Below are 27,642 nucleotides of genomic sequence, written 5' to 3'. Positions count from 1 at the left end.
GATGGGGAATTAGGTGTGTACATGAGATACAAGTGTTGCTGAGGTGCAACAGTCATAGAAGCTGCCACCGGGATTGCAAGGTACCACCGTCAGTTGTTGTGGGGGCAGTGAACTGCTTTGCAGCTCTGTAAGCTTACTGCGAAGTTGAATTGAAATTCTGAAAGTTAATGCATGCTCCATTTCCCAATAGCATAGGGGCAGACTGCACAGCAGCATGAACAGAGAGCTTTCTCCACTACAGCGCATTCATCTGCCCCAGTGGTGAATTATGCCAAGTGTTCCTGACGCTGTAAAAGCATTCCTCCCTGAACCTCAGCAGAAAGGCCAGGAGAGACCCAATGCAATCAGCTCTACTGGATCCCACACAACGTATTCTGCAGTTCCTACCCAGCTTTCCTATTGATCATAAGATAAATAAAGCTAAATCATGCCTTTCCCATTCTAAGACATCAGCTATCTTTATAAATACGGTCCAGTACACTGTGCCCATTTTAGAGATGTTAATACAAAGCTAAAGAAACTTTCCGACTTGTTCAAAGTCACTCAGTAGATCAGTGGCAGAGATGAAAAGAGAGATAAGTCCCCTGAGTCCCAGGCTTATATTCTTCACACTAGACTGACTATGCTAACAACCTTTTCAGCAGGCTTTGCAGAGGGACCATAAATAGTGGTTTCAGTTAAGTGCACTTACCAGCCTTGTTTACAAAGCATAGACACAGAAAGTCAAAATGTAACAAAACCCAGGCTATAAGTTTTCGCTTATTTCACTAATGCAGCATTTACTTCCCCGAAATAAATACACAGCTTGACCATCTCTCTTAACAAACATCCTCACCCCCGATTCTTTTCAAATTCCTGCTGTGCAGTAAGTCTTTGGGCAGAAATATCCCACTGCATAGGAACCTACTTTGCCTAATACTCAAGCTTATTCCTCTATACGCATGTAGAAATTATACCATCAATACCTTTCACATCCTGGCCTTATTAAATGTTAATCATTCCTAAGCCTGTGGTCTGTTTAACAATCTCTCTTAATTAAAACTTTATTTTGGGGGTTTATTAGAGCTAATTGATTGACCTAAGCCATTTCCATTTACTGTGATGAATTTCATTGCAGTTTGGGTAGCTGATTTCCGAAGCTATAAAAGCAGTATGCACTTCAGTTAACCAGCATAAAATAGCTACTGAGACTTTATATAATTAAAATAAGCCCATGACACTTCTGCCAGGTCACTAAAACAAGCTTCATCAACTATTTACATCCATTTTCCACCTCGCACAAGTAAATCTTACCTGCCACCGAAGCCTCCACTTCCAGGATAATTGGGTCGCCCATACATGCTCTGCTGTATGTATGGCTGAGTGGAGCCTGCCTTGGCTGAAAATTGTTGCTGCTGTCCAGCAAACTGAGGGGAATTGATTCCAGGGTTGCTGGTAGTCATCCCAGAAGCCATGGGATTTCCTGCTGGGTTCATAGGGTTATTAGCATTTGCCATTGGATTTCCCAGCACCTGTGAGTAAAAACACAAGAATAAGGGGCTGTACCTTGAACTACATCAAGTAAATTAAGTTGATTTACTGTAATCGATAAATTACAATATAAACACCCTGTACTCTGAACTCTAACGAACATACACCTTCTTGATATCTTGTGCACACTCCTGGTGATTTCTCCTTTTCTTTTGCCATTTCCAAACAAACAAGAGTTTCTGATCTCTAATTACCCTTCACAGGAGATTTTTAGCTAGATGGAACCCAAACTAACATGCTTATGAAAAAAGTTATGATAAAGACCTGCTAGAACCATCCTCTGTAGGTGAAAAATTCATCCGATTAAGTACATGCTTTTTCTTTTTTTTGATGTAGGACTTGGAAATAACTTGCAAATATTCAGTCTCATTGGCATACTGTAAAGGGTACTACAGATGCAAAAACTGTTAAAGAATATATTTCAGTGGCTTAACCTGTTCTTGAATCTAACTCTCTCTAAAGCGTACAGAAGTCTGTCAGTTGTTTTTATGGCTTCTTAGAAAAGAGTCATCTGTTCTGTTTTTAAAAGGACTTGGTTTGCTTGTTTGAAGCTTTTTTTTTTCCCCAATTGAATCAAAATTGCTGTGATTTCTGTTGAGATGCAAGTATGGCTGCTCATGGATCACCTGCATGGAAATGCGTCTCCTACTTGGGAAGATACTTAGTGGTCATGACTTTTGCACAAGACCAAGTCAACAACAGCTTTGGGAATTTGTGACAGGGAATTGGTGAGCCCGGCTCGTTCCTTTCCCTAGGGGAGCATGAAGACTTACAGGAAACCCTGTCATTCATTTCAATCTACTCTGAGCAGCTACAACCAAGCTTCACATTTCAGAGTTTCACCCTTCCCTTGCAGTGATTCTGAAGAAGCATTTTCTTCTTTTTACCAAAGCACTTTTTTTCTTTTATTGCACATTCCTCTGAAGCACCATGAAGAGTTCAAGCTACATTACAGTGTTCTTATGATAGAACTAAACTCTGAGTCTTTTCTTTTTTTCCCCCTCTTTCCTTTTGCCTTTTTAAATGGGAAAGATTTTCACAAGAAACTGTATTTCCATTTTCTGGCCAATGTATAGACCTACCTGTTTACTTAGGTGTTTCACTCCCAGATGGGGTATCTTTTCTTTTAAGGTGTTAAAAAGAAATCAACAATAAAAAATGATGTTATAGATGCTGTAACTGTTTCCTCTCTTTATTTTTGAAGAAAGATTTTGCCACAACCAGTGCTTACATAACTGCCATCTGAGTATCTATATGACTTGGCCCCTGAATGATTTCTTTTACAAACGGCTTGATCCATAACAGCTTTGTTTTTAATTTTCTGACCAAAATTAAAATAATTTTTAAAAACCCACAGAAGATTTTGTATGGGATCTAATGTCACTTGATTTGAAAAAGGTAGAAAAGACAAGTTAGATTTATGTACCATTTGCACTCATTAAAGATGTTGATATGTTTAGAGCACTTCATCCATAGTGTAAGAAAAGGCTAGACTGCCCGAGAGCTTGATTTGTGCCATATCTCTTGGAGAGCACGCTATCACAAATAATTGGCATCTCCTTTATTAAAGCTGCTTCTTTTTGTATAGCATAATTCAATATACATTGCAGAAAAAAAAAAGAGACGTAAGAGCAGAGAGAACTGAATGAAAATCCAGTAAGTATGGCTCTCACCTGGAAGCCAGAAGCTCGTGTTTTTGCTCCCATGCATATTGAAATATTTTTGCAAAGTAAGGCAGTATTAACAGGAGAGGTTGAAAAGAGCACAGCCTATAGCTGGTAGTTAGCACCTCAGTGTGGGGGTAGACTTGGCACTGGATTTCACCAGCCCACAAGTACTACACAACCCCGAGTAAAATCAACAATAACTGTCATTTGGTGAATCTAGCTAGAAATTTTATTTTTAATAAAACAACTCTTCAAATTCAATCTGAAATTCCCAAGAGTTTTAGGATTACCCCAAAATCATGCTTTTAGTGTTGAAACCATACAGCGCAAAATACGTGCTAAACCCAAGCCTGACATTTGCATGCAGCTAAAGGAGTTACTGACTCAAGCTCTCAGACGCCTCCTTTCCAATGCCACCAGAGGACACACTGGAAAAAAAACCGCAGCATATACAACAAAGAGACCACAGACGCTGTTATTGATCCCAAGAGGATTTTCCAAAAAGCCTTCCATTTTGCAAACATTAGCGATAACATGTATCTACATGTGAGGGAGGGAGCATAAAAACAAAGCTTACCTGGCTTTGAGAGGTGTTAGTCACACCCCATACTGTGGTGACCACTGATAAGGAGCCTGGAGGCTGGTTGGTATTTTGCTGCCAGGGAACAGAATCGTAAGGGAAAGACCCATCACTGCAAAAACAAATGTTTAGAAGGGTGAGATTCTGGAAGTTTAAACAGTGGCAAGCTGTTGGCAGGGACAAAGTGATTAACACCTGGCATTACCTTAGCTCTCCACTCCTCCTTCCATTATTAGCATAGTATTCTCAGGCATAAAGTTTCTTTAATAGCAACATGATCATATCAAAACCACACAGAACTAATGAATTCCTTAACTATATTGAAGCACAGGGCTTCTACCATAAATGTCTGTTACCAACGAAAGTAAAAATAAACTCGGGGCAGAGTTTCAAACAAGGACACTAAGCAAGTTGCTCAGAAGCACTTATTTTTTGCAATCCATCTCAAGCTCTTCAACAATCACTGCTTCAGCTGCCTTGTATCAATTAAATTAGATTTTGAGACCAGACTGCAGCTCCACCGTCTGCACTGGGTCCCCAAATGGCCAGAAAAGCCTTTAAAGGAACAGCAGTTCGACATCATTTTGAAAAGTAAATTGAAATTCAGATAGTGTTCTCCCACACGATGGATAAGCTGCATGCCAAAAACAGTATTAGCTAATCAGCATTCTAGAAAATCAACTGCAGATATACAACACATCTTTCAGATAAATATGTGGATGAGAGGATTGGTTTTTTCCATTACCTTTGTCCACAGATACAAGCAAACATTTCTTACAGTTCTTTTCATGCAAAAGCATTAGTGGTTTCGAAATGAACACAGGATAGGTACGCATCTAGGGTAATTAATGCAATACGTTAAATCCAGTGAAAGTAACTATTAATCCCATAACTGCAAAATATATCCCACTTGAAATTTGCTCATTCTCATACTATTAACTTGTAAATTAGATTTCTATTTGCATATATGTACACATATACACATGTGATCTTTCCTCCTCTAGATATATACACTATTTAATACCCACACACATTGCTCTCTCATTTTCAAATGCCATTGATTTGCATTCTGTATCAAGAACTGCGTTTTTGCCTGGACTACCAGCTATCACTGGAATTCCATACAGGGCTACCTTGCCTAAAGAATCCATACAGAGCGCTGTATCCACGTGCTTCAAAAGCCTGCACCATCAAGTGCCACACAATTAACTCATACAAGACAGGGTGAGACAACCAACCTGCCAAAGTCCTAAAAAGGGCTCTGTGGCAGACCCGGGAGCTGACTCTCCCGTGTCCCCAGACAGCACTCCAGGCTTGGACCACTCCTCCTTCCTTTTGTGCTGTGAGCCAAAATCAAGGACTACCTATGTGTTCATTCTTTAGCCCGTTCATAACACCTAGTGTAAATCATTTAAGAATAGGAATTGCATTGCATGAAGAAATGCGCACACGTGTGCTAAAGACTACCTATGCCCCAAGTAACCAATAATCTAGTAACAGCAACAGCAACTGCGTACGGTAAAATGAAACAGTGGATACATTTTACAAACAACTAGGAAATTTCAAACAAATTCTCTAATGCTGTGCCAGCACAACAGCATTGTATTAGAACATAACTGTGAATTTGAACTGACCTATTTGTTTCAAAATACCCAAACTGAATTAAGAAATAAAATAACAAAAAAAAAATCAATTAAATTAGGGAAAAGAATAATTTCCCCAAACAAATAATTAGGGAAAATTAATGGAAATTAGTAATTCTTTATAAGATGCTTGACGTGTAATGTTTACCTTGACAACATCCATATAAACCAATGTGTGAGTAAGGGTGTATTTAACACCTTGCAATCAACAAGTCCTCCTAGCCCATTTTTTTTTTTAATATTTTCTCTTAGAAGAACGAAAGTCTCCCCCCCCTCATTCAGAGGCTCAGACAATGGCTTCAGTGACTAATATTTGCAAGTGACACAATGCTTCAGCAAGTCCCCTCCACCAGCATGGAGACAAATGATGACTAACCCAGAATTTGTGACTGCTATGAAACCTTCCTCTTTTCTCCTGCTCTGAATGATGCCTCCTACTTTACTTCCTTTTCTGACTGTTTTTGATGATGTCTGCTCTGTGATTTGTTTGGATATTTATGGCATACATGAGTGTTTGTATACTTGAATGACTACAAAGAAGCTCTCTCCATGACATAAGCAGTTAAAGGACTCACTGCAGCCATTCCTTTCTATTCCCCACTGATGTGCTGTGGACAGGTAATAAAACCTGAGGGACAAGGCAAATATTTTGCAAGTGTATGAGTAAATAACAAGGGTAATGACAGGCAGGAATCAAACCACAGAGTCACTGAAGGTTCTTCTATAATGCCATACGGTTTGTACACCTACTCAGACTTTGAGCTAGCGATGCCTTAGCCTGCACCATTTCTTCACTTTCTTTGCCTCCGAAGGATGTTTCTCTTAGCTGTTCCTCTCCTTTACAGTACACACAAGAGATTTCACATATTATTCATCTGTACTTTCCAATGGTCCTTCGGCTGGGGCTGCACGGCTAGAAGGTGCATCCCCTGGGTGGTGGATAGGGGATCCCTCTCCGGAGGGTGCACCGGATAAAATTGAAGAAGGTGCCGCGAACCAACGCAGCCTAAGGGAAGGCCACCCTGACAGAAAAACCACTGGCCCTCCAAGTCATGGGGGTTGGCAGGAGGCCAACTACCTCCTCCCGGAAAAAAAAGAAAAAAAAAGTTGCAGAAATGATGAGCATCAACTCGGAGATGGAGAAAATCAGTAATGAAGTGAGGAGGAGGAGATGGAACTGGATCGGTCATGTCTTGAGGAAAAAACCAACAGAAGACTGCGCTGTGGCCCTTGGGACTCCAGAGCACGCAGCCGCAGACCGATCGAAGTGGAAGAACGATGTTCGCGCCTTGTGTGCCTCCTGGCACTGAGAGAATTCAGATCAGATTCAGACTTTCCAATGGTAGAGTCATAGCATTTGTTTAGTGGAAGGCTGCACTAGGTTCTCAAAGACTATACAATCATTTAATCTAATTACAAAGAAGAGTAAATCACTCAGTTTTTACTGTATTACAGTTAAAATGGATGACACCTCAAGAGACCGTATTGTTGACATACGATTAAAGCCTCCAGCCCAGGACCCAGCATAACACATGAAAACGACAAAAAAAGACCAGGGACAGATTTGTTGAGAAATATTCGTTGTGCACATTGAATCACTTGACTATTACATTATCCAACACAGGACTCAGCTTTAAATTGCAGACAACATTAATAACGGAAATTACAGCGACACTGAAATAGTGATGGATGCGCCTTGCAGAACATCAACTTATACACCCTAATATACACTTACTGCGCTAGACCTCGCTTCACTCAAACTTCACTTTAGTTATGCCAGTGAGAAATACGTGGCATTCTCATGGTTTGCATTCCGCAGCATGATACTCTGGCCCATCACCAATTACATGCATGTTTGAGTACGACTTTTGTCGTACTGGATGCAACACCCACCCTTCCTCCACTGCGTGAAGGCTTCTTTGGTTTCAAGCAGTAGGAGATGCTGAAACACGTGCCACTCAACTAAAGGATTACTTGTCCCTCCACTTCACTCTTTCAACTTGTGTTTCTGTCCTTAGACAACCCAAAGGAATACTCCCACCATCAAAGGAAAATCCATGTAAGTACCATAATGAAACGTGACCAATCCAATTCTCATTTGCAAAAGAGCAGTGGCTTTCCGCTGTTATTATACAGAGCTGCAAATTATTCTGAAATCCCTTTCTCTAAACTTGAAAATGGCAGCCAATACAGAAAGAAGCTTCAACCTCTCCAGCCACAGTGAAATGCTGCCCACGACATTGCTCCTGTTGAACAGTACAAGGGTAATTAAGTCTCTCACTACACCCTGGAGGGCAGTGAGTCAGTTTGGGCTCAGCTGGAGTCCACTAGAAGAGTATTGACTAAATTTATAATAGTGTTAATGAACCTATACGTACTACTGGTCAGCATTAAAGGCCAAACAGCAGAGGAAGCCATAGAGCAAAGAGGAAGAGATGGAGGAAAATTACTTCTCAAACTATGATGTAGTGAAACTGCAATCAAAGAGTAAGGAGGAAGGATTTCTTAGCTGCTGGTAAATGTACTGAAACCATCGGTAATACAACACTCATGTCGGAGAAGTACATTTGTACTTAGGTCTAAACAGCTTCTCTTAATCTCAGTACTAGGAAAACAGAACCAGACGGATATTTTTAGAGACTTCATGTCAGACACACACAGTTAGTTAATTCTAATAAAAGTTCCTTAATAAAAAGTGAGCTCCATAAATTAATACTAGTGAATTGCTGTAATTTATACATGATTTGTGGCATTATTTGAAAATGCTGTATTTTAAATATGTTTATGTTGTCATTGAAGCAATTGTATGTCTATCTGATACTCTGTTTACATGTCTTCATTGATTGAGGAAGGAGAGATTCAGATGGTTTAGTGAAGTACGCATCCCTAGAGCATTGGTACTTTACATGTTGTGAAGGAGGGTAAAAACTGGAATTATACCTTCCCGGTGATTTTCTACATCACTTGTTGAGAAGGCCAGGTGTCTAAAACACTACCTTTATAAGGCATCTATCTCCCTTTTAAACACTGAAAATCTGTCAGCTACTGCAGAAAAGCACCAGATGTTGGCTTTCTCAAAAAACCTTTTCACTCCAAGCACTGCAATCAAGTTTCCCACAACTGGGCTTTCAATGACTAGTTTTTGTTGCTTACCCTGAAGCCAGCTTTGCAGTTTTACAGGGGTCTTTAATGTTTCTGAAGCAGAGTCATCCCACCTGACTGGTAGCTGACACACAGAGTCCACACAGTCCTTTAAATCTACAGACTCTATCATAACTTCTTCAGCTGACGCCAAGATGAGCAGCTAGTCGCCAGTGTAACACTGACGATCATTTCTTCCATGTCTTCTTTTGTCACCCATGGACACCTAGAGAGGAGAGCATCTGACAACAAGGAGTGAGGTGTCAGAGATCCACCCAGGCCAAATGCTCCTTTGCAGTTACAAATGGCCAAAAATCAGAATGGTCCAAACACAGCCCAAACCTGGGGCTCCTGATCTGTTCTTGCCTGCCGGCACCTCTCTGTGTCTGCACCTTGCTCTGCCCCTACAACTGCCTCTGGGCGCGTGTGTGCTCAGGGTGCCCAGCACCCCGTGGCTGTATTCTTGGTTGGAGCCTCTAGGTGACACTACTTTAATACAAACTAAAACAACAATCTCCAAACAAGGCTCCTTGCTCCTGCCTCACCCCTCTTTTTCCCTTAAAACCTCATCTGTCTGCAGTGGAAAAATATCACAAATCCCACAATCAGAACAGGAAACAAAGCCCTAGGTAACTGCAGCACCAACACATGCGCTTTATGCCCGTATTGTCTCACAAGTTCAGCAGCCTAGCTTCTTTCATTCAGTTTTAGTTTTTCTGTTACTTGGGTTTCTCGAATGAATACCACTCACGTAGCTTTAATTATTAATATGGATTCAGTTAGCAATTCTTCTTGATTAGGGCACCACCATAAACTTATTTTAAGCGTACTCTTACTTAAGAAAAAGACTGTTTTGCATGGCGCAGTGCAAATACTGAATTTGAACCGCCTTTTCGGTGTGCTCATATTATGGAACAGGCATGAATTTCGCCACATTTTTATAATTTTCCTATCAGTATAAACAAAACCTAACAACTTCCTTAAAAATAAAATCACAAGAACAGATGGAACACTATTAGCAGTTTCCTGCAACACTAAAATGCTCCAGGAAGGACTTCAGCTGATTTTTTCTCAATTCGATAAGCTAGGAATCCCCGACAATCTATTCATAAATAACAGATCAAATGGATTTTTAATTTTATTTATTCATGGGCAAATTTCCACTAAAAATATCCTTGGCCTTGACTACAAATTTGAAAAAAAAAAAAAAAAAAAATCCAATGTGACACCTGAAAGTCAAAATTTGTTTCCTCTTACTGACAATCAAAAACATTTCAGAGATCTGCTTTTGTTGTCTTTTTAAAAACCCCAGGCATTTAGAAGGAAACAACTGACTTCTCATTTTTCACTGAGATTTTTTTTTCAGAGGAACAAAACCAATGCCTCGCCAGCTGAGATACATGCACCACGTTCATATGGCTAAAGTGCTTGACCAAAGTGTTTCAACTTAAACACTTAAAATTAGTTTTTAGTCTAGTTAACAGATATTAAAATGCATTACTATTAGAAAATTTTATAACACAAAATTTAACCAAGTTATCCCTTGGCCTTTTGTGCTGTGTTTTCCATAGACTGTAGAAACCACTCTACACAATCCGCTCTCTGTTCACACGGAGGAATATGGCAGAGCAAGGAAAGGAGACAGCCGGGTAGGAAGGACACAAAGACCACTTACAGTCAGCAAGGAAATATGAAGACATCTTATAAAGAAAACAAAGAATAACTACCTCTGTACATCACACACTGACATAAAGCAAACTAAAAGCCGATGTTGTGTACATGTATCCTAAGGTGTTTACGTTGAAGACAAGGGGAAAAAAAAAGAAAAAGAGGGTGGTGTAGTAAGTGTGCATACCAATACTGACTTTGGATGGCTAGCAGTAATTTACTTTTGATTGATGCTGCCTATGTGATGCATGCCTTCCTCAAACACATTCCTCTATTTAGTATTGTTATTTGAAGAAGTTTAAATGGTATTGGCATAAATTAAGGCTCCATCACGTATTTCACTAAACAAATACATAAGACAGTCCCATCCAAATCACTGGGTATATTTATGTAATGCAAAAGCGGAAAAAGTCAATTTGGAAGCATTTTGCAAGACTATTTCCAGCTACTTCTTAATGGTGTGACTCCAAACATTCAGACCTTACAGAGAAAATACACAGCTCCAAAAATTATCCCCCCCCCCAATTTCTCAAGTCTGTTGTTTCCCTCCACTCTTTCCAAGTAGATGAATATATTCTGTAACGCTTTGGAAAGCTTCGATTCTCCCAACTCCAAATGCACAGAGCATCCATACCTAGCCCTTCCCTATCAAGAAAGAATCACCTCAAGCATTGTTTCAGTACTGGATGTTGCCTGTACCAGGCTATGAGCAATGTAAACTGAAGAGGAAGAGTGAAAGCAGTTAGAAATTTCATAATTCACCATAAAAAGAAGGAAGGCTCTTTTCTGGCAAACAGTTTGAAAACACAGAAGCATTCTGAACCCATTCTAGGTGAGCAGATGCAGGTGAAGCAGTCAAAAGGTGAAAGCAGCAAGCCATTTATCAGCTTGGTGGTTTGGACAGCACCTGCAGCTAGCAGGTGGCTATCATCCCCCACCACTGCTCTTTTAAATATCAACACACATTTACAATAACCATTCATGCAGCTACACACATACGCACAATACAGCCACTTGCATGGAGACTTGAGACGGCAAAATTGAGCCAGCAGTTCAGCAGGGGATGCAAAGTACCTCTGGAAGCTGAAAGCCCTTAACTTTTTCTTTATAGTCCTGACAAGGCCCTGTGAGGCCTGGATGACTTATGACCGCACGAGGTGGGAACGCTGCCTTCCATTTCACATTGGGTTGCTACAGGTCAGGCTGTGACATGCTTGCTGCTCCTTACTGGCGCCTTACTCTACACACAGTCTCATCAGTCAGAGAGCCATGCCTGCAAAGTACCACGCTGCTCAACAAGAGTTAGTGCATCTGAATCTAACCCCTGAAATTAGAAAAATGCATCAGGCCAAATAATTCGATTAATTCAGAAGTTTCTGAACCTGCAAACGCCCACACCCCCCTGCGTACTCACACAGTCCTGCTACGTTATAGATTTCATATATGTCCATGCACACGTGTGTGTGCGCGCGCAAAGACACAGAGATAGCGCAACTTATTTCTGTCCATGTGGAACAAACGATCGCAGCTATGCAGGTAAGAAACAAAAATGCCACTGAGACCCGCTCCTGCCTCAGAAGAAGCTGAAGGGGTTACCATCGTCTGACATTGTGGGACTACAGCATCCATCCGATCAAAGGAAAAAAAGATTAAAGCATCACACCCAGTTCTATTGTCACACAAGTAGACCATGCAACGCATTACTACAGCCCAGATTACAGTTACAAAATCCACCGGTAACAGCCCTGTTATTAACATGCCACCTGTTACCTTTTTCAAAATGCTGAAATTATCTTATGATCGCTTTCAGCTTGACAAATGCAGTTTAATCTTTATTGCATCTCACAGCACAGACCTGCTTCATCCATGTCTTACTTATCTCACGTGTGTCGGAATGCAACCCCGAGCCCTCAGTCCCCCCCTGCCACCAGGCATTCCTTCTGCTCTGCTTTATCAATATACCTGGGTTTCCATATCCGACTGCTCCTTTACAATAAAAAACACACCCACCCAGTATTCTACCATTGCCTGTTGCCTTGGTAATCCAAATGCCTGGGTACTCGCTGATTATCGGCGAATGAGACTCGCATTGTTCACACCGCAGCGCGTCTGCTATGTTAATGTGAGATAATGGCAGCCAGAAGACTCCTTTTGTTCCCAGCTTTGCTGTTTATTCATAGTGCCTGGAGGTCAGCGACTGCTACAACAACCGGGGAAGGAACCGCTGAAAGCGTGAGCAGATTCCACTTCTGCTTTTGCCTCTGAGACAGGGGGAAACACGAGCAGCCCTGCACAGCGAGAAGGGCACCAGGAGCTCTGCAGTCTGACTCACGCAAGGTGTAGCAGGCGGCTAGGAGGAAGATTTGATGGACTTGCACTTCCGAGATTTTAGATGAGGCTGATTTACGCTCCCCGACAACAGAAAAAAACGCTTTCTTCAAGAGGCGCGGCGGGGAGGGAGGGAGGGCGGGGAGGGGGGCAGCGCAGCACAGCACCACCGCAACTTACTGGGAGCGAGCGGGGCTGGGGGCTCCGGGGCTGGCCGGGGAGCGGGGGCGCCGGCGGCGAGCCGACAGCCGAGCCGAGCCGTGCCGCCGGCCAGCAGCCTGCCGCGGGCAGCGGCCGGGGCGAGGGCGGCAGCGGCTCCCGCAGCGCCCGAGGCGCGACCGGGCTGAAACCGGCGGGACGGGACGGGACGGGATCCGGCTGCCGGGGGCAGCCCCCTCGCCCTGCGGCGGCGGCCGGAGCGGGCCGGGCGGGCGGGCAGGCAGCGGCCGGGGAGGGCAGGGCAGGGGGAGCCCGGGGACTGGAGGGCAGGGGGAGCCCGGGGACGGGAGGGCAGGGCAGGGGGAGCCCGGGGAGGGGAGGGCAGGGGGAGCCCGGGGAGGGGAGGGCAGGGCAGGGGGAGCCCGGGGAGGGGAGGGCAGGGCAGGGGGAGCAAACGCCGTCGGCGGTGAAGGACGGCTGCACTTCGTGGCACATACAGGGCAGGTCTGAGAAACGTCTCCCGAGCCGTCGCCGACACTCTGCCTGTCAAAGTTGTTTGGAAATGCTGTTGCTGACACAGTGACACGGGCAAACAAACCATCACATCCTATCTCCCCTGACGTGGTAAGTGGGAACGGAGAGCATACACAGACTGTGGTACCTTCCCCGCATTCTCAGCTGGGTGGAGAGGAGGACATTCAGGAAGATGCCCCGGCTGGTGTGCTATTCCTCATTCCTGGAACAGCCCTTTCACGGGAAGAAGTCACCGAGTCCTGCTAAAGGCACTGTCAGTATCTCATTAATGTCACCGACCCATCTGCACAGGTTGTTGATGTGCTCTGTCTGCTGAGCAGGCTTTGTTGTCATCTCTACCGAAAACCAGTCAGGAATTTTTTAGCAAGAATTTCTAACCCATTTTATTTTAGGGAAACCATCAGAAAAGCCCTCCGTCACTGCAAATAGCAACGACTATTTCCTTCTCTTCCCACTGCAATACTAAAGAGACTTGAGAACCCAACTCTATGGGAATAGCAGGAATAAAAAAAAAAAAAAAGACAAAATCGGGTATCAGGAATTCACTCCTTTTGTAATCTATTTACAGGGAAATCCTGCGGAGGGTCACATTTTGATCTAAGTGAATGAATGACAGATACACGTAAAGAAAAGGCATCAAGAAAAATATCACGTTTTAGACAAAATACACATCTGTGTTCCTGTTGCCAAATTATCCAAAAGGAACAAAAATCTTTATAACAGACAAGGTATTTGCCATCATTTATGCCAGTATTTTTTTTTTTTTTCACTCCACTGAAAACGTTGCCAGACTGTAGATCTCCCTCCCTGCTTAGAAGCCATGTCACCTCCTGGCAGGCAGGCGGGAGCGATGCTCACAGCGTGGGCACCCAGCACACAGCTACTCAGGCTGAACTCACCCTGCGCGAACCACGGGCGGTCCCTCCCACAGCCCCTCTGTGGGTGGCAAGGAAAGGGCTGCTGCACCTCACACGTGGACCTGACACCGCCTGATTGCAGGGCACTGCCTTCCTTCTGATGTTCCCTATCCAAGGGTGCTCAGTCCAGTTAAAAGACTCCCGATGACTTTAATGAGTTTTGCATCAAAGAGCTAGGCCAAGTATAGCTTTCAGTGTCACCATGCAGTTATCATGCTGACAGTCAAAATTGGTAAAAACTAGGGGTGCTGCCACAGCTGAATGATTTTTAACTCCAGTGCCATCAGAAATGAGTTGGTTTCATCGAGAACAAGTGACAGAGGGAACCTTCCCAACACGCTGGAAGAGGAAAATCACCTAGACTCAGCACAAATCATCTACTTTTGAGAGCAGCCCTCATGTAAAGAGCATGATACTATTGTGATTATCACTAAACAGTAAATTGCAATCAATTAGGTATTTTCAGGAATTGGATGTTAAATGTGGCCCGAACATGAGAACGATAGCTGTCTTTTCAAAGGCGTTAGTTACCATATTTTAAAAACCAGCATAGACAGGGCAAAGCCTGAGAAGGCCAGATTTTGTCTCACTCAGCAGACATACCTTAAACAATATTTGCCTAGTCTTTATTAGGATTTTTAAAAATATTGGCTGACACTTTTAATTAAAAAAAAAAATAAATCACAAAACAAAACCCCCAAACTTTTTTATCTAGTATATACAACATTTGGAGGAAAAAAATGTAGAGTACATAACACATGTACTTACCAGAAAAAAAATCACAAAAGTATAATAGTTGTGTTGCTACATATTCCTATTGCAATAGCACTCACTTTGACTCTCTAATTAATACAGAAGCCCTGTTTTCACATCTGTGCAAGGTGCTGTACACACAATAAAAGATGATCCTTATCCTATACCTTTTACCAAGCATGTGAAGAATATATATTTGCAGAGAAGTTAAGCTGCCCATTATTGTTTTCAGAGATCACGTCTCTTAGTCTCTCCTGTTCCCACAAGAATTGACCACAAACTTATCCCACCTAAAAGGAAATGCAGATTTTTCACAGGAAAATATTACAGGTTTAATTATTAACAGTTAATGGTTACACATCATCAGTTTTCAACTAGACAGTACTAATCATTTGCTTTTAGCTTCAAGGTTTTCTTCTACCTCCTCCCCATAATAAGTGTACGCACTGAAACTAGTATCAGCGGTCTCACTTAGAGGACAAGATGGGCAAACAAGTCTCGGGACAGTACTTTTGAGCAATTAGTTTTGTCTTTACAGTGCCTAGAGTATCAGGGGCCTTACTTAATACTGTTCTGAACAAATCTTGAGGGTTTTTTTTTCCTTTAAGAAATGGCACTTCTGCAGAAACATTTTTGGAATTCTGAACTTTTCCCTTATTTTCTCCTGATGGTCAATTTTAACATTTCTTGACAGAAAGGAAGACAGAAGAAAAAGAGAGGCTGCTCTTGCAGAATTAGGAGTAATACAGGTTGCTTTACTGGGTATATTCTCTTATATTAGGATTTACCATCTGTTCAGTCCCTAATTATATTTATTTCACAACTTCACAAACAGAAAGATGAAAAGGCTTTGAAACAATCTTATCTTTCACCTAAAGAGTTTTGAATTCTTCTGCAAAGATTGTTCCTGTATGCCGCAGCCACATGCAGTAATGAAGTGATCACCGACTTCAAACTGATGTATAGAACACACACAACCTGCTTGTTTTCATAAGAGTGTGTATATGCTGCACGTGACCTTTCACTTTAACCATTTCTCTCATCCAGACATTTTTAAAGTGACTATCACTGTCAGTCAAAACCACCTATGACAGCAAAATTGAAAAGGCAGCAATCTTCGCAGAAACTCTGACACTGTTTCTACGGGTACATTATAGCCAGATCACTCCTGATTCTTAACAAGTGATGTAAAAGGCAATCCTAACCACCCAGTAAAAATTCAGGCACAGAATTGCCGTTCTTTTCCAAGAGCTCTACCGATGTTGAAGGTTCAGCTCTTAGTAAAGTTTAAATTGGAAGAAAAAAGGGACAAAACAAACATGAAAAATAAGCACCCTTGTAAAGCAAGTTTAACCAATAAGAGGTATTTATGGCAATTGCCTGAACATAAAAACCGTAATGATAATAAATAAAGCACCTACTGTAATATTGAATTACTACTTAATTTGATCTACTGTTTAATTTTCTCAAAACCTCTGGCACTAAGTAATTTGTGATAAGAATAATTTTATCTTCATATTTTTCATCAATCTTGACTGCCCTATACAGACATTACTACCCTTTGGTCACTAACTGCAAGACAGCTGGCAATTAATACAGAAGACCAAAATTTGGAGCAAGAGAGAAGACAATGAGAACCCGACAAATGCTCATGGCAACATACCAGACTGCTCCTAACAGCTGTCTGTTTTCAGGTGGTTTTGTTGACAAAGTAAACTTTACTACAAGCTATGCAAGAAATGAGAAGCCCCCTAGGGCTTGCATGGGTCAGATCCACCTTAAACTCAACTAGGGTGCAATTCCCACTGGGATTGATGGAAGCTGTAGCCATTTCAACCAAGATTCAATTTGATCCACATGTAAAGGTCCACCACTTAATGCAATGAAGTATTAAGTAGGAACTTGATCAAAGCAAAGGAAGGGGTATCATGACAATAATTTGTACTCACATAACGGCATTTGCCGAAGACCTTAAATTCATTTAAAAGTAAAAAATCAGCCACCTTGAGTAGTATCTGTTATTACAGACATTATGTCAGACGGGAAAACTACAACTAAAAGAAGTTATGTTACTCCCTGCAAGCTAGAAAGCATGAAATTTCACTCCTATGCAGAAGGGCCAGCCTAAAGACTACCGTCTCTCCTTAAGTCCCCCATAAATCCTTTAAGTAGGACTTAAATTAGAAGTTATACAGGATTAAGGAGGTGGACAGGTCTCATACTGGTCCTTCAGTACAGGAGTGAAGTTTACCCACGTGAACCAGTAAAAAAGTAAAAATAAAACGCATCTCACATTCAAGTTTGAGCTAACTATTATTACACTGCACTGACTTAAAAAAAAGGTTGAGGGTTTTCTTTGAGAATCCAGTGCTCATGCTGTTGTAAAGCACAGAAGTTTGCAGTCCAACCAACTGCCCTACATTAGGATGTAGGTATTTAGCTTATTTTTTGTTCTATATGCAACACTCGATCATTCTGTTAATGAAAAACTAAATTTAGAAAGAAATTCACACAATACAGCCCCTACTCTGAAAGCATTTGTTGCATGTGTGCACATCCTTGTATGGCTTATATTCTGCTCTCTGTAAGTGCATTTGACCAACAGTATCACTATCAAAGCCCTCCTTGATCTGTCTACTTCAGTGTTCTCCCACAACTCAATTAACTTTTTAAAAATGAAAAGTTGTCCCTAAAAATAGGCCAGACCTGAATTCCCTCCAGCGTATGTACCCAGTTTCTTAAATATGAATCCTTAGATTTAGATTCTTGTGATACATTCTTGAGTCAGAATTTATTTTAAATAGCTGAGCCCTGTTTCAACTTTGAGACTAAGCAGCTGTGTTTCTGTAGTGCCAGGTACATTGGGATTCTAGTCCCTGACTAGAGTTCTGGGTAATTTTGTTGCTAGTAAAAGCAACAGCAGAAAACGCTCTGTGTGGAGTCCTCAAGATAGTCTGATGAGAGGGGAAGAGGTTTTCTTTTTGTCCAGTGATATTCAGCAGCTGACATATATCCTATATTCGCTCTGTTAAGCTACGTAAGGTTCTTGAATATGCTCTTGGTTGTTTTAATTTAATATCTAATTCTTTTACAAAACTTGACGTAGCCGGCTACATTAATTTATTGTAGGAAATACAAAGCAAATTTTTTTTTTTTGTTTGAATTCACACAAAAACCTTGTGAATTAGAGATAAGATACCGTGAACTTTAATACTAAGCTTTTGACCCAAATGTAATCTAACACAAATACAAATGTTGCTTCATCAACAGCTTTATCACTGGGATTGTACTTAATGGCTTTTCACCTTTTGTTTAGTTCAAACATACAGAAAACTCAATTCTTCTCCACCCCATACTTCACTACTGTCTTATAGACTGATTATAAAACATCCATGAAAATAAATAGTTCCAGTTGGAAAAAGAAGTTGGGAGAGCCACAAGATGACTCATTCTAACATACCACCTGAGAGATTTTAAGCAGTCATGGTTACGGCTAAATTACAGACAAGACAACAGCACACACTGGAGCAGCGATGCAGGTATTCCAAATCCCTGAAAGGCTGCTGCAGCTATTACAGGTAAGAAGTTACGCCACAAATACTACGTTTCTAGAGGGGCATCTCACAGGTAAACAGCAGTAATTTAGAACTGACTCCCAGTGTCTTCCTCAGTAAAGCATTTCAAGGGCAATACTCGAGAGAAACTTATAGGGACTGTTTGATACTGGGCAGGGTGTTACATTATTAGGTAGAATATTGGGTAACCCGGTATTGCCAAAATGCTGGTATTTAGGTTTACCAGAAAAAAAGTATTTATTTTTTGACATGTGACAGAGTTTCAGTGGAAAACTGCCATGAAAGAAGAGAGTTGTGCCCATCTTACCTAGTAACATAGCACACAGCCCCTGTGAGACAGAACAGTGCTTTCATCCTTACTTTATAGACTCTAGGGGAAGAGAGGCTAAAAGGTTGGATGAGAATCAGGCATCTGAAAACTACAAAACTACACCTAAGAGAGCGTATACGCTGCACCACGCTTTCTCTGCAGACTGGCCGCTAATTTCACCTTGGCTTCTGCAAAGCTTCTCCCAGGTGTAAAATTAAGTTATTTTAGAACAAGGTTTTCTGTGGTGGTGGTTTGGCGTTTTTTTTTTTTAGTGTGTTTACAATCGATCATTTCATAAGCAACTGGAAAAAGAGGCAATCCAGGTACTCTGAAAAGTCAGTGATATTATATTAGTTATACTAAAAAAAGGACTTTATTCTCAAGGGCTGTAATAAAAGGCATAGCGTTTGCATGTTTTTCCCATAAATACAACAAAAAAAACCCCAACCCAAAACCAAAAGTGGTTTCCAGGTGAATTCACACATGTAAATGCACTGGTAGAAACGTGTCCCCAAGCTCCATTCTAACACAAAAGTTCAAGTTACTTATGCTACCATGGAATCTACGTACAAGGAATTCAGCCTCATCCGCACTTTTATAATCCTTTACTAACAAAAGTGCCCTACACTAAAACCAATTTTAATGCTCACATTTTCTCTATATTAATATAAGTGCTTTGTGATCCTCACCTGATATAAGGTAGCATAGAACACCCTCCCACCTATGGCTACACCCACTATACAACTGCATTGTATACAATATATTTCCAACGACACTTACAAAACAGAACATCAGTGAAATGTTTTCAACCTCAGGAAAAGCCAGTTGTATTTAAATAAACAGTAGGAAAATGTCTGGTGAGAGACATGTTGTAGAAGTTTATCTCTAGGGCACAACTTGAAGTTTGAAATCAAGCCCACTTGATCTGAGCACAGATTTGAAGATGGAAGCATCACTTCACTATGCACCAGGCAACAGCAAAGACAAAACCTGAGTTTATTTAGTACTTGATGTAATTACAGATCCCCTGTTGTCTGTAGTGCTGTTCAGTGCATGAAACAGTGTAGCTTCTTCCGTCAATGGTAACAAGCATTTCAATTAACAGATCGGTCACTCAGTGTATCTGTACAGACTGCCACTCCTACTGACCAGGCTGAGACTCACCTATGAGAGAGGGTGGGTTTCATGGAGCTCATAGAGTTCATGGGGGGTTGCATGGGTAGCTTCCCTGGAGGATCGTTCTGCCGGCTTTTCTGATGGCGAAGCAGCAAGAGCCGTCCCAGCTCCTCACACCACGACGAAAGCAGCGCTGTGCAAACAGAACACAATGACAGTAAGCGCACAACTCAAGAACCAGCACAGCCAAGTGCAGATGCAAGCTACTGTAACAGGAGTCACAATCCAAACAGACAAACCCCAGGAGCGAAAAGCTTGTCCACGAACCACCACTCACATTATTATCCTATCAAATTGAGTCTGTAATTGCCCTACACTATGATTATAATGTTTTTACACAAGTTACAAACATTCTGCGCAGCCCGGGAGGCACGAGAGAACTCGTCTGAGCTGAGCGGCACAGAGATGAAGAATGGATGAGGCACAAGGACACGGGATAGCTGTTCTGAGTGAAAAAAGACGCCGAAGACTTCATTTCACACTAATAGAAACGCAACAAAAACACACAGAAGACATCATTCACAGAGAGGAGCAAAGAACAAGATGATCTCTTTTCTCTTCAGCTGTTTTTGTGCAAAAGATTAATTGGAGAGGCATGAAGAGAAACCCATGTGCAGGAATTCATTTCCAAAACTGCTATCAGCTACCAGTCTTGAATAGATAAACAGGAGAATATGGCCACACTGATGTATGGATACAAAGTTAGGCACTTAAATCTATATTTGACCCAGCACAACCCCTAAATGTGTATTTCCATTATGTGCCTAATCTTCTGGTCAATGAGGGTAATTCTGTGCTTACAGGAAAATCATGCTTATGAACTATGAAGATGCAGAGATTTCCTAGAGGGATGAAAAGCTTGCAACTCCCTCTGAAGACATGAAAGGGGTCGTTATCTCTGAAAACATGGCCTCTCCGTTCCGCACCCACACTCAGAAAAGATCAGCCCCTGTTACAGGAACCACCTACTTTGCAGTAAGCAGAGCCCCAGAAAGTGACTGTAGGTGAAATCTGGCTCCCATGAGCGCACCCAGCCAAGACACCCCACTGAAGCCTCCAGCAACACCCAACTGAGCCTCAAAGCTGCCTGTTTAATTCCAGCATCAGAAGTGGCTCCGGTAAAAAGTCACCGAGGTATGACGCGGTGAAGAGTTTCACTGGAACAAAGTGCAGACTAATTGCAAAATTCTGCAGTTGAAACGTTCTCAAGTCCAAGCGCTTGGGGTTTTTCCTTCTTTAAAGTATGCTTTACAAAACCCTCAGAACAAGAAAATGCTTTGTATTTGATTTTTAACTAAGTGCTTTCCTGAGGTGTTATGAACCGAACACAAATCAACAGATTGCACAAGTAGGTGAGAACCAGAAGACTACTCAAAACCCAAGCTGCCACGGCGGTTTAGAGTAGGAGAGTTCTACATGTAATTTTAGGCTTGCTGGTTTAAAAGACACAAGTGCAGAATTCTCTAAAATTGAAGCTTTTATTTTCATTTCTTATTTTTCTAAAGGTTGTCTTTTCACCAAATAACATAATCATAAGCAGTAGCAAACTATCAGCTCAGGGTACGCCACCTTCTTTTTCCAGTAGCTACTCACAGGTACTGTTAACACATACCTAGAACAAATTCCAAAGACACCAATTGTAAAGTCGTATTTGTAGGGGACAAAAAAGGAACCTGCTTTGCCAAGAACACCCACAAATATGATTTTTCAGTATGAGAAACAATTGGAATTTCTCAAGTTTAACAGCCACACAAGAAAAATACTTAAAGCCCAGGCCATTCCTGCGAATTAATCACACATTTGGACAAAGGAGAGGTAGCAATTTCATTGCTTTTATCAAGCAGAAGGTCAAGAGCGGTGTTTAGGGAGGCATTTGAGAGTTCTGCTGTGACAAAAAGGGGACACCACTTCTTTATGTAACTAAATATGGTCACTCGGAAATTGTCAGCCTCACATGCAGCCTACAGAAAGCATTCCCCCGAGCTCTGTGAAATGTTTCAGCAACGAGTGTCAGTCTAAGCTGCTTCTCTATTAGCCAAGGAATCTGTCAACAAGCATTTGATCAAATTATACTCACCTTTTATCCCTGGCATATCATTACTAATGTGCCAGTGACAAAGGCCCCCCTCCCCCTTTTCCAGCCGCCTGGAGATACAAATCCCTGCCTCACAGGGCTTCTTCCCGCGCACCACAGCCACTTGAGCTCTGAGAAACATGAACAAAGTGTTCTGCTAAACGCAGCCGCCGCAGAGTAATAGTGGACGCTGAGCACTTCCACAGCGGAGTGTAATTACTACGGTGTCAATAGAAATCGTCCATCTTAAACGAGGCTTTGACGGGAGGAGGGAGCTGCTCCACCTATATGCACTTGACAAATAAGATAAAAAGCAACAACCCGATGGGTCCGAGGGCATAAATCTGCAAACAAAAGCCAAACCCGCTTGGAAAAAAAAGCAGAGTAACTCCCAGAAAAGGAATATGCCAATGAGATAGCATTGCTTTGGTGAGGTGAAGATAAGGAAAGATCTTAATGAGTTATTATTATTGCCAATACCCAATACACACATTTATAAAGGTGAAATGTAAACCATCAAAGAACAAAGAGGTCCTCAAGATAAGCTGGACGGTTTCATTCTACAAGTTATCTGGGGAGGACTCATGTTTTTAGAAACTAAGAGACTGTAGGTATAAAACGTAGCAAATCTACTCATCCCTATCACAGCACTCATTACGGAGAGGTTTAACCTTTCCTCCCCCGGGACATTTCGACTCATGTACCATGTATAATAATCGCTCTCTTCCCTGCATCGGTGTTTGTGCACGGAATGAAAACAGAGCTGTTTGTAGCTGCCTTAGGAGTTACCAGTCCCCCTCTATCCTGCTCAGCAGGAGCAAGAACCCTCTAAAGGAGCCTGCTCTCCTCTGCTGGAAATGCCAGGGCGGCCTCCCTTCTCCCCTGCCCCATCCACCTCCACTGCTCTGCTCTCTGCTTGGTAAGATGAATATATACCCCACACACACATCTGGTACAGCTGGCTTCTGGAGAACATCACTTCCTGGGCTATTCAAGCAAGATGAAACAAACTCAAAATGAATTTACAGATTACACTATTCATCTTTAGTGTACTTAGTTACTGCTTTTTATGCTGACAGTATTAGGCGCATCTCAACTCATTTACACTCAAAGCACGAGAAATTCAGTATCATACTATAATGAACAGATAAAGCAGCAAGCACAAAGGACAGCTACAGATGGTGCCAACAGTCAGTCTCTCCCTCTCATAGCACAGCCAAGCAGCTGCTTTTTCTCCCCCCTCCGCCCCTCCTCCTTGTACAACAGGAGCACAGATTTTGCAGATGGACCATCCACACCGTCTCTCGCAGCCTCTTGCTGCGACAGTTTAATGATCAGATTTAAATCCTGTTCCTGTGCTGCATTGCTACAATGTCCCTTGCATATAATGATGTGGCTTTCCTGCTTAAGTTGAAGTCAACTGTTGCAATGGGGGGAAAGGAAAAATCCTTAGATGTGCACCCCTCCACACCCCTGTACACAGCACAGGTGTAAAATACAACCTGGTTAATACACCAGAATTGACGTTTTCAACCCCTGTTCAGGCACCGAGGGCTCTGCCAGCTCATGCCAAAAGATGCATAATAATGGCAATCAAATGACATGCTGACAGTTTAAGTGTATTCACACATTTATTTGGCTTAAAGGGACACACTCTGGGATGACTGGTGCAATATATGACCTACTTTTCTCCATTTGCAAAACCTGTATCATTCTTAAAGGGATTGTGTTTAAGAGTTGATGTATTTTCATAGGAATAAATCAATACTGATTTGCCAACGACGACTGCATTAAGAAACCAACACAGAAATGAGCAGCCTCAGATTTCACATTTGTGAAATACAGAAAAATAGAAAGTTTTAAAAACCAGAGAAATTTCAATTATGAGTAGCCCAAGGGGTTTCCCTAAGGAAGCACGAGGAAAAAAAATGTTCAGAGACAGTCAGTTTTTGCTGTTACTCAGTCCCATTTTTGTTTCTCCTTTCTCTGAAGAGGACCAGACGTTGCAAGAGTGTGTCTCAGCACAGAACGTGACCGACCTCTCCTTAAAATACGCATAAATACTCCCACACACCCAGAGTTGGCCAAACTTTATGTCCTTCTGGATGCCTCCAATAGTTTTAAATGCTTTCATTGAAAAAAATCATAAGACATCGCAATGTATCCACACTGGGATCCTGGGGACAAGGAGAGGGAAGAGGGCTGGAAGGCAGAGATTTTTTTTTTTTTTTTCCCTCCAGCCGGAGTCACATTTCAAGCATTTCTCTGCACCCACAGAGCTAAGCCTTGCTTGAGAGAGAAAGGAAGCAATTGTTATTTAATCCCCCGCCTCTAGGAGCCAGGTCTTTAAGAACGTGCCAAATATCACAAGATTTGCGACAGATCCCCCCCAGTACTGTTCCTTTCCTGCGAGGGCCCTTTTGTGCCGAAAACCTGCCAGGCAGTGTGGAAACAAAGGCCTCCGCTGCCCATTCCGTGGCACCTTCCTGTCCCTCATAGCCATTCGCGCCCATCGCCCAGCAGTAGCGTCACAACTGCTTCGGAAGTGCCAGGCCCTTCCGTTAGGAAAACCAAGGAGGTCGAGCTGGGGAAAGCCACAGATCATGCCCAGGCTGCCCATGCCGCTTCTTACTTCTTGACAACAAATGATGCTGGCGTACTTGCAACAATTACGTGATGGATGCTGATGACGCAGTTTGAAGGATAGTTTATAGCCATGGCATCGAATATTGGTACAGCCCATTACGATCCCTTTTGGGCTAGGGAAGAGAAAGGGGAAGGAAAACAGGCTAAGCGATCAATGCTACCCCATAGATTCACTAATGCATTTCATTAGCTGCATCCACACCAGCACTGATAGCTGCAATCCTGTAGCTGACTGATTTAACTCAGCGCGGTGCAAAGTGCTGTAGTAAGCATCTCTGAGTGAATGAGCCAGTGGGCTCCCTAGAAAGCAAAATACAGAGAAGCACGGTGCTAATCTATTTACCTATTATGATACCCTAGTATTAGTTACAGCTTATCACCTCAGTAAATCACCGCCTCTTGTTAGGGAACGTGCTTAAAGGTGCAGCAAACTGCTATTTACAGGCAGACACTATATTTACAGCCACAAAGACAGGTGAGGAGGGGATAGGACAACAGCTCAGTAATTTCAATGCCTTCTGCTTCCCGGGAGACTGCTGGAGGAGCACAATAGGATTATCGCTTCCTTGCTGCAGTTAAGCTGCAGTAGATAGTTCAATAGGCAGACTGGCAGAGCCGTATTTCTTACTCACTGCAATGAAAATATTAGGAAAAAAGGAGGAGCTTGATTCGGAGAACTATCTGTTCAGCACCGTCTCGCTAGTTTGGTTTTGTGTCTCAGAAGGAAACGCATTTGGCTGAAAAGATATTTACAGCATAAGTAAGAAAATTCAGCATTTTTTTGCAGGTCATATCCATTGATTTTATATTGCTCTTAGATACAAATTCGTATTTTTTTACATGGAGAATTCCAGATAAGTGGAATACAGAGCCACAAAGGGCTTTCTGTACAGACTGCAATCTAAATACAGTTTTTATAAATCATCCAATGAGATAATTTGGTGGGGTGGGAAGGAAAGCAGCAAAGAGAAGAGAAGGAGAGGAAAGGAAATAACTATTGTCTTGGTTATTTAAGAACATTATTCTTTTTACACAGAAAAATGGAAACTATATACTGTTTGGAAAAACAGATTAAAAATGTTAACTACCTAATGCTCAGTGTGCTGTAGTATTAGAAAAATTACTTCAGTTGCATTAAAAGGATGGAATCTTTGTCCACAATTTTGGAAAGCAGTAAATCGGGTGTTTTCCTTGTGTTTTAAAAACCATTTTGCTTTTGAAGAGCTGGGTAATGGAGAGGGAGGAGAAAATGGTCATCCCAAACTATTTCTGGGATTGACTTTCCTGCAGCTCTCCTCCTCACACACTCCGGCAGAGCCTGGCAATGGCTGGCTAACCCGTCGGACAGCCAGTCAGGGCAGGAAAGCGCGGCCACAAAGGAAACAGATGTAACTAGCCATTAGGAGAGATTCAGAGTACGCGCGTTTGCCCCTCCTCTTCAGTTCTTTCAAGGTACCGCTACGTGTCCTAACCCTGCGACAGACAAGCCCTACCCCTGTCATTACACAAGCTTCTGCTCTGTATCTGCCTCAATGCCAAGAGCACAAAAGGAGTATATATAATGCCAATTACAAAGCAGAAGTAGTCACTTCTCAGCAGTCTGGCTGTTCAACATGGACTCGCAGCGGTTCCCAGGGAGTCCACCCCTCCTCCCAGGCCTACATCTCTGGCTGCCAGCAGATGCCCACTCCACACGCAGGGGCCCACGGCACGGAGCCAGCGCTTGCTCCCAGGTGTTTGCTCCCACCTCATGCCGGGAGGCTTACACCCCAGCTGGCTGCTTTTTTGGAGCAGCTGAGGACTGTGCTTGCTGGTCTCCATCAGGCAGAATCAGTGATGTTTACTTAAACAGTCCAAGTAAACAAGTTGGATTAAACTGACTGATTTAATCTGAAGTTAAAAGTACCAACACAAACCCACTCCACTAGCAGAGCAGTGAGCAGAGCAAGTTGTATCCTTTGGTACCACCTCCAAATGCACACAGGTTTCAAAAGCACAAGTCCCAGCGGCCACACAGCAAACGGCGTGGGACTGAACCCCCGAGCAGAGCAAAGAGGTGGCTGGCTCAAACCCTGCCTTGGGAGGCATGAACTGCCCTGCTAATTGCAACAGGAACACAAAGTCAACAGCGACGGTTCAACATTGTGAAACAGGGTACGATATGGGTTTCTACCACTAATATCCAAGTGATGTCCTTTACCACTAATGCCTCCTTCATTACTATAGCTACAGCTGTGCCCTGCAGAAATACTCAGTTTTGCCCCCGGTAGGATCTACAATGCAGTTATGCGTTATCATTAAAAAAACCAAACACCATGCAAGTTTGTAGCAAAATCGATAACTGCCAACTGGAATACTACATGCTGGAGACAGAGATTTCAATACTGCTATCCTTATCCCATGACTTCAGTGGAACTGGGATTCCCCAATTTCCTTCTACACTTGCCAAAACTTGGCAGAGCGTCTTACCAGATTCACTACATTAACTCTGAAGTAATACATTACAAAACATAGCAACAACGGCTCAATTTGGCAAGCACAAAACACTCTGCACAGATCCAGATAAAATACGTAAGCATTTCATTTAGGCTCAGCTGTACCCACGTTGCTACATCTGAAAACATGCCCCATTATAAAGAGAAGACAAAGCTGGTGAAAGGCCACCAACAAGTGAATCTTGGATACAGCTTTCTAAAGGAAATGCACTCCAATAGCATCAGACTGCTTGTTTTCTTACTCATCCAATTATTGGTTTCACTGCTTAGATTTCAAACAACAGTGTCTTTCATTACTGCTGTACGCTTTTATTTTGTAATGCCAGTTCTAGTCATCAACAGATTTCACACATAATACAAGCATCTGAAAAATGGAAGTGACTCACTTTAACCCATCTTTGGCTAGATTTGAACCAGTGACCTGCAGGTGAGAGGCTCAGTTTCAC

General features: G+C 42.3%; 1 protein-coding gene across 6 annotated transcripts in view; it reads right to left on the bottom strand.

Moving 5' to 3' along the window:
- Nucleotides 1-27,642, bottom strand: part of ZMIZ1 (zinc finger MIZ-type containing 1) — a 365,555-nt gene that overhangs the window by 34,677 nt on the left and 303,236 nt on the right. For all 6 annotated transcript variants that reach the window (XM_082308314.1, XM_082308317.1, XM_082308316.1 and 3 more), the window contains 3 exons: nt 19,970-20,114; nt 3,775-3,889; nt 1,294-1,511 (listed from right to left, as the gene is read on the bottom strand). In XM_082308314.1, coding sequence (XP_082164440.1) covers nt 1,294-1,511; nt 3,775-3,889; nt 19,970-20,114 — 478 coding nt within the window. The remainder of the gene's footprint in view (nt 1-1,293; nt 1,512-3,774; nt 3,890-19,969; nt 20,115-27,642) is intronic.

This window comes from Platalea leucorodia (genome assembly GCF_965183815.1).
Source record: "Platalea leucorodia genome assembly, chromosome: 4".
NCBI classification, from domain to species: Eukaryota; Metazoa; Chordata; class Aves; order Pelecaniformes; family Threskiornithidae; genus Platalea; species Platalea leucorodia.
This window is presented reverse-complemented; position numbering and strand designations above follow the sequence as displayed.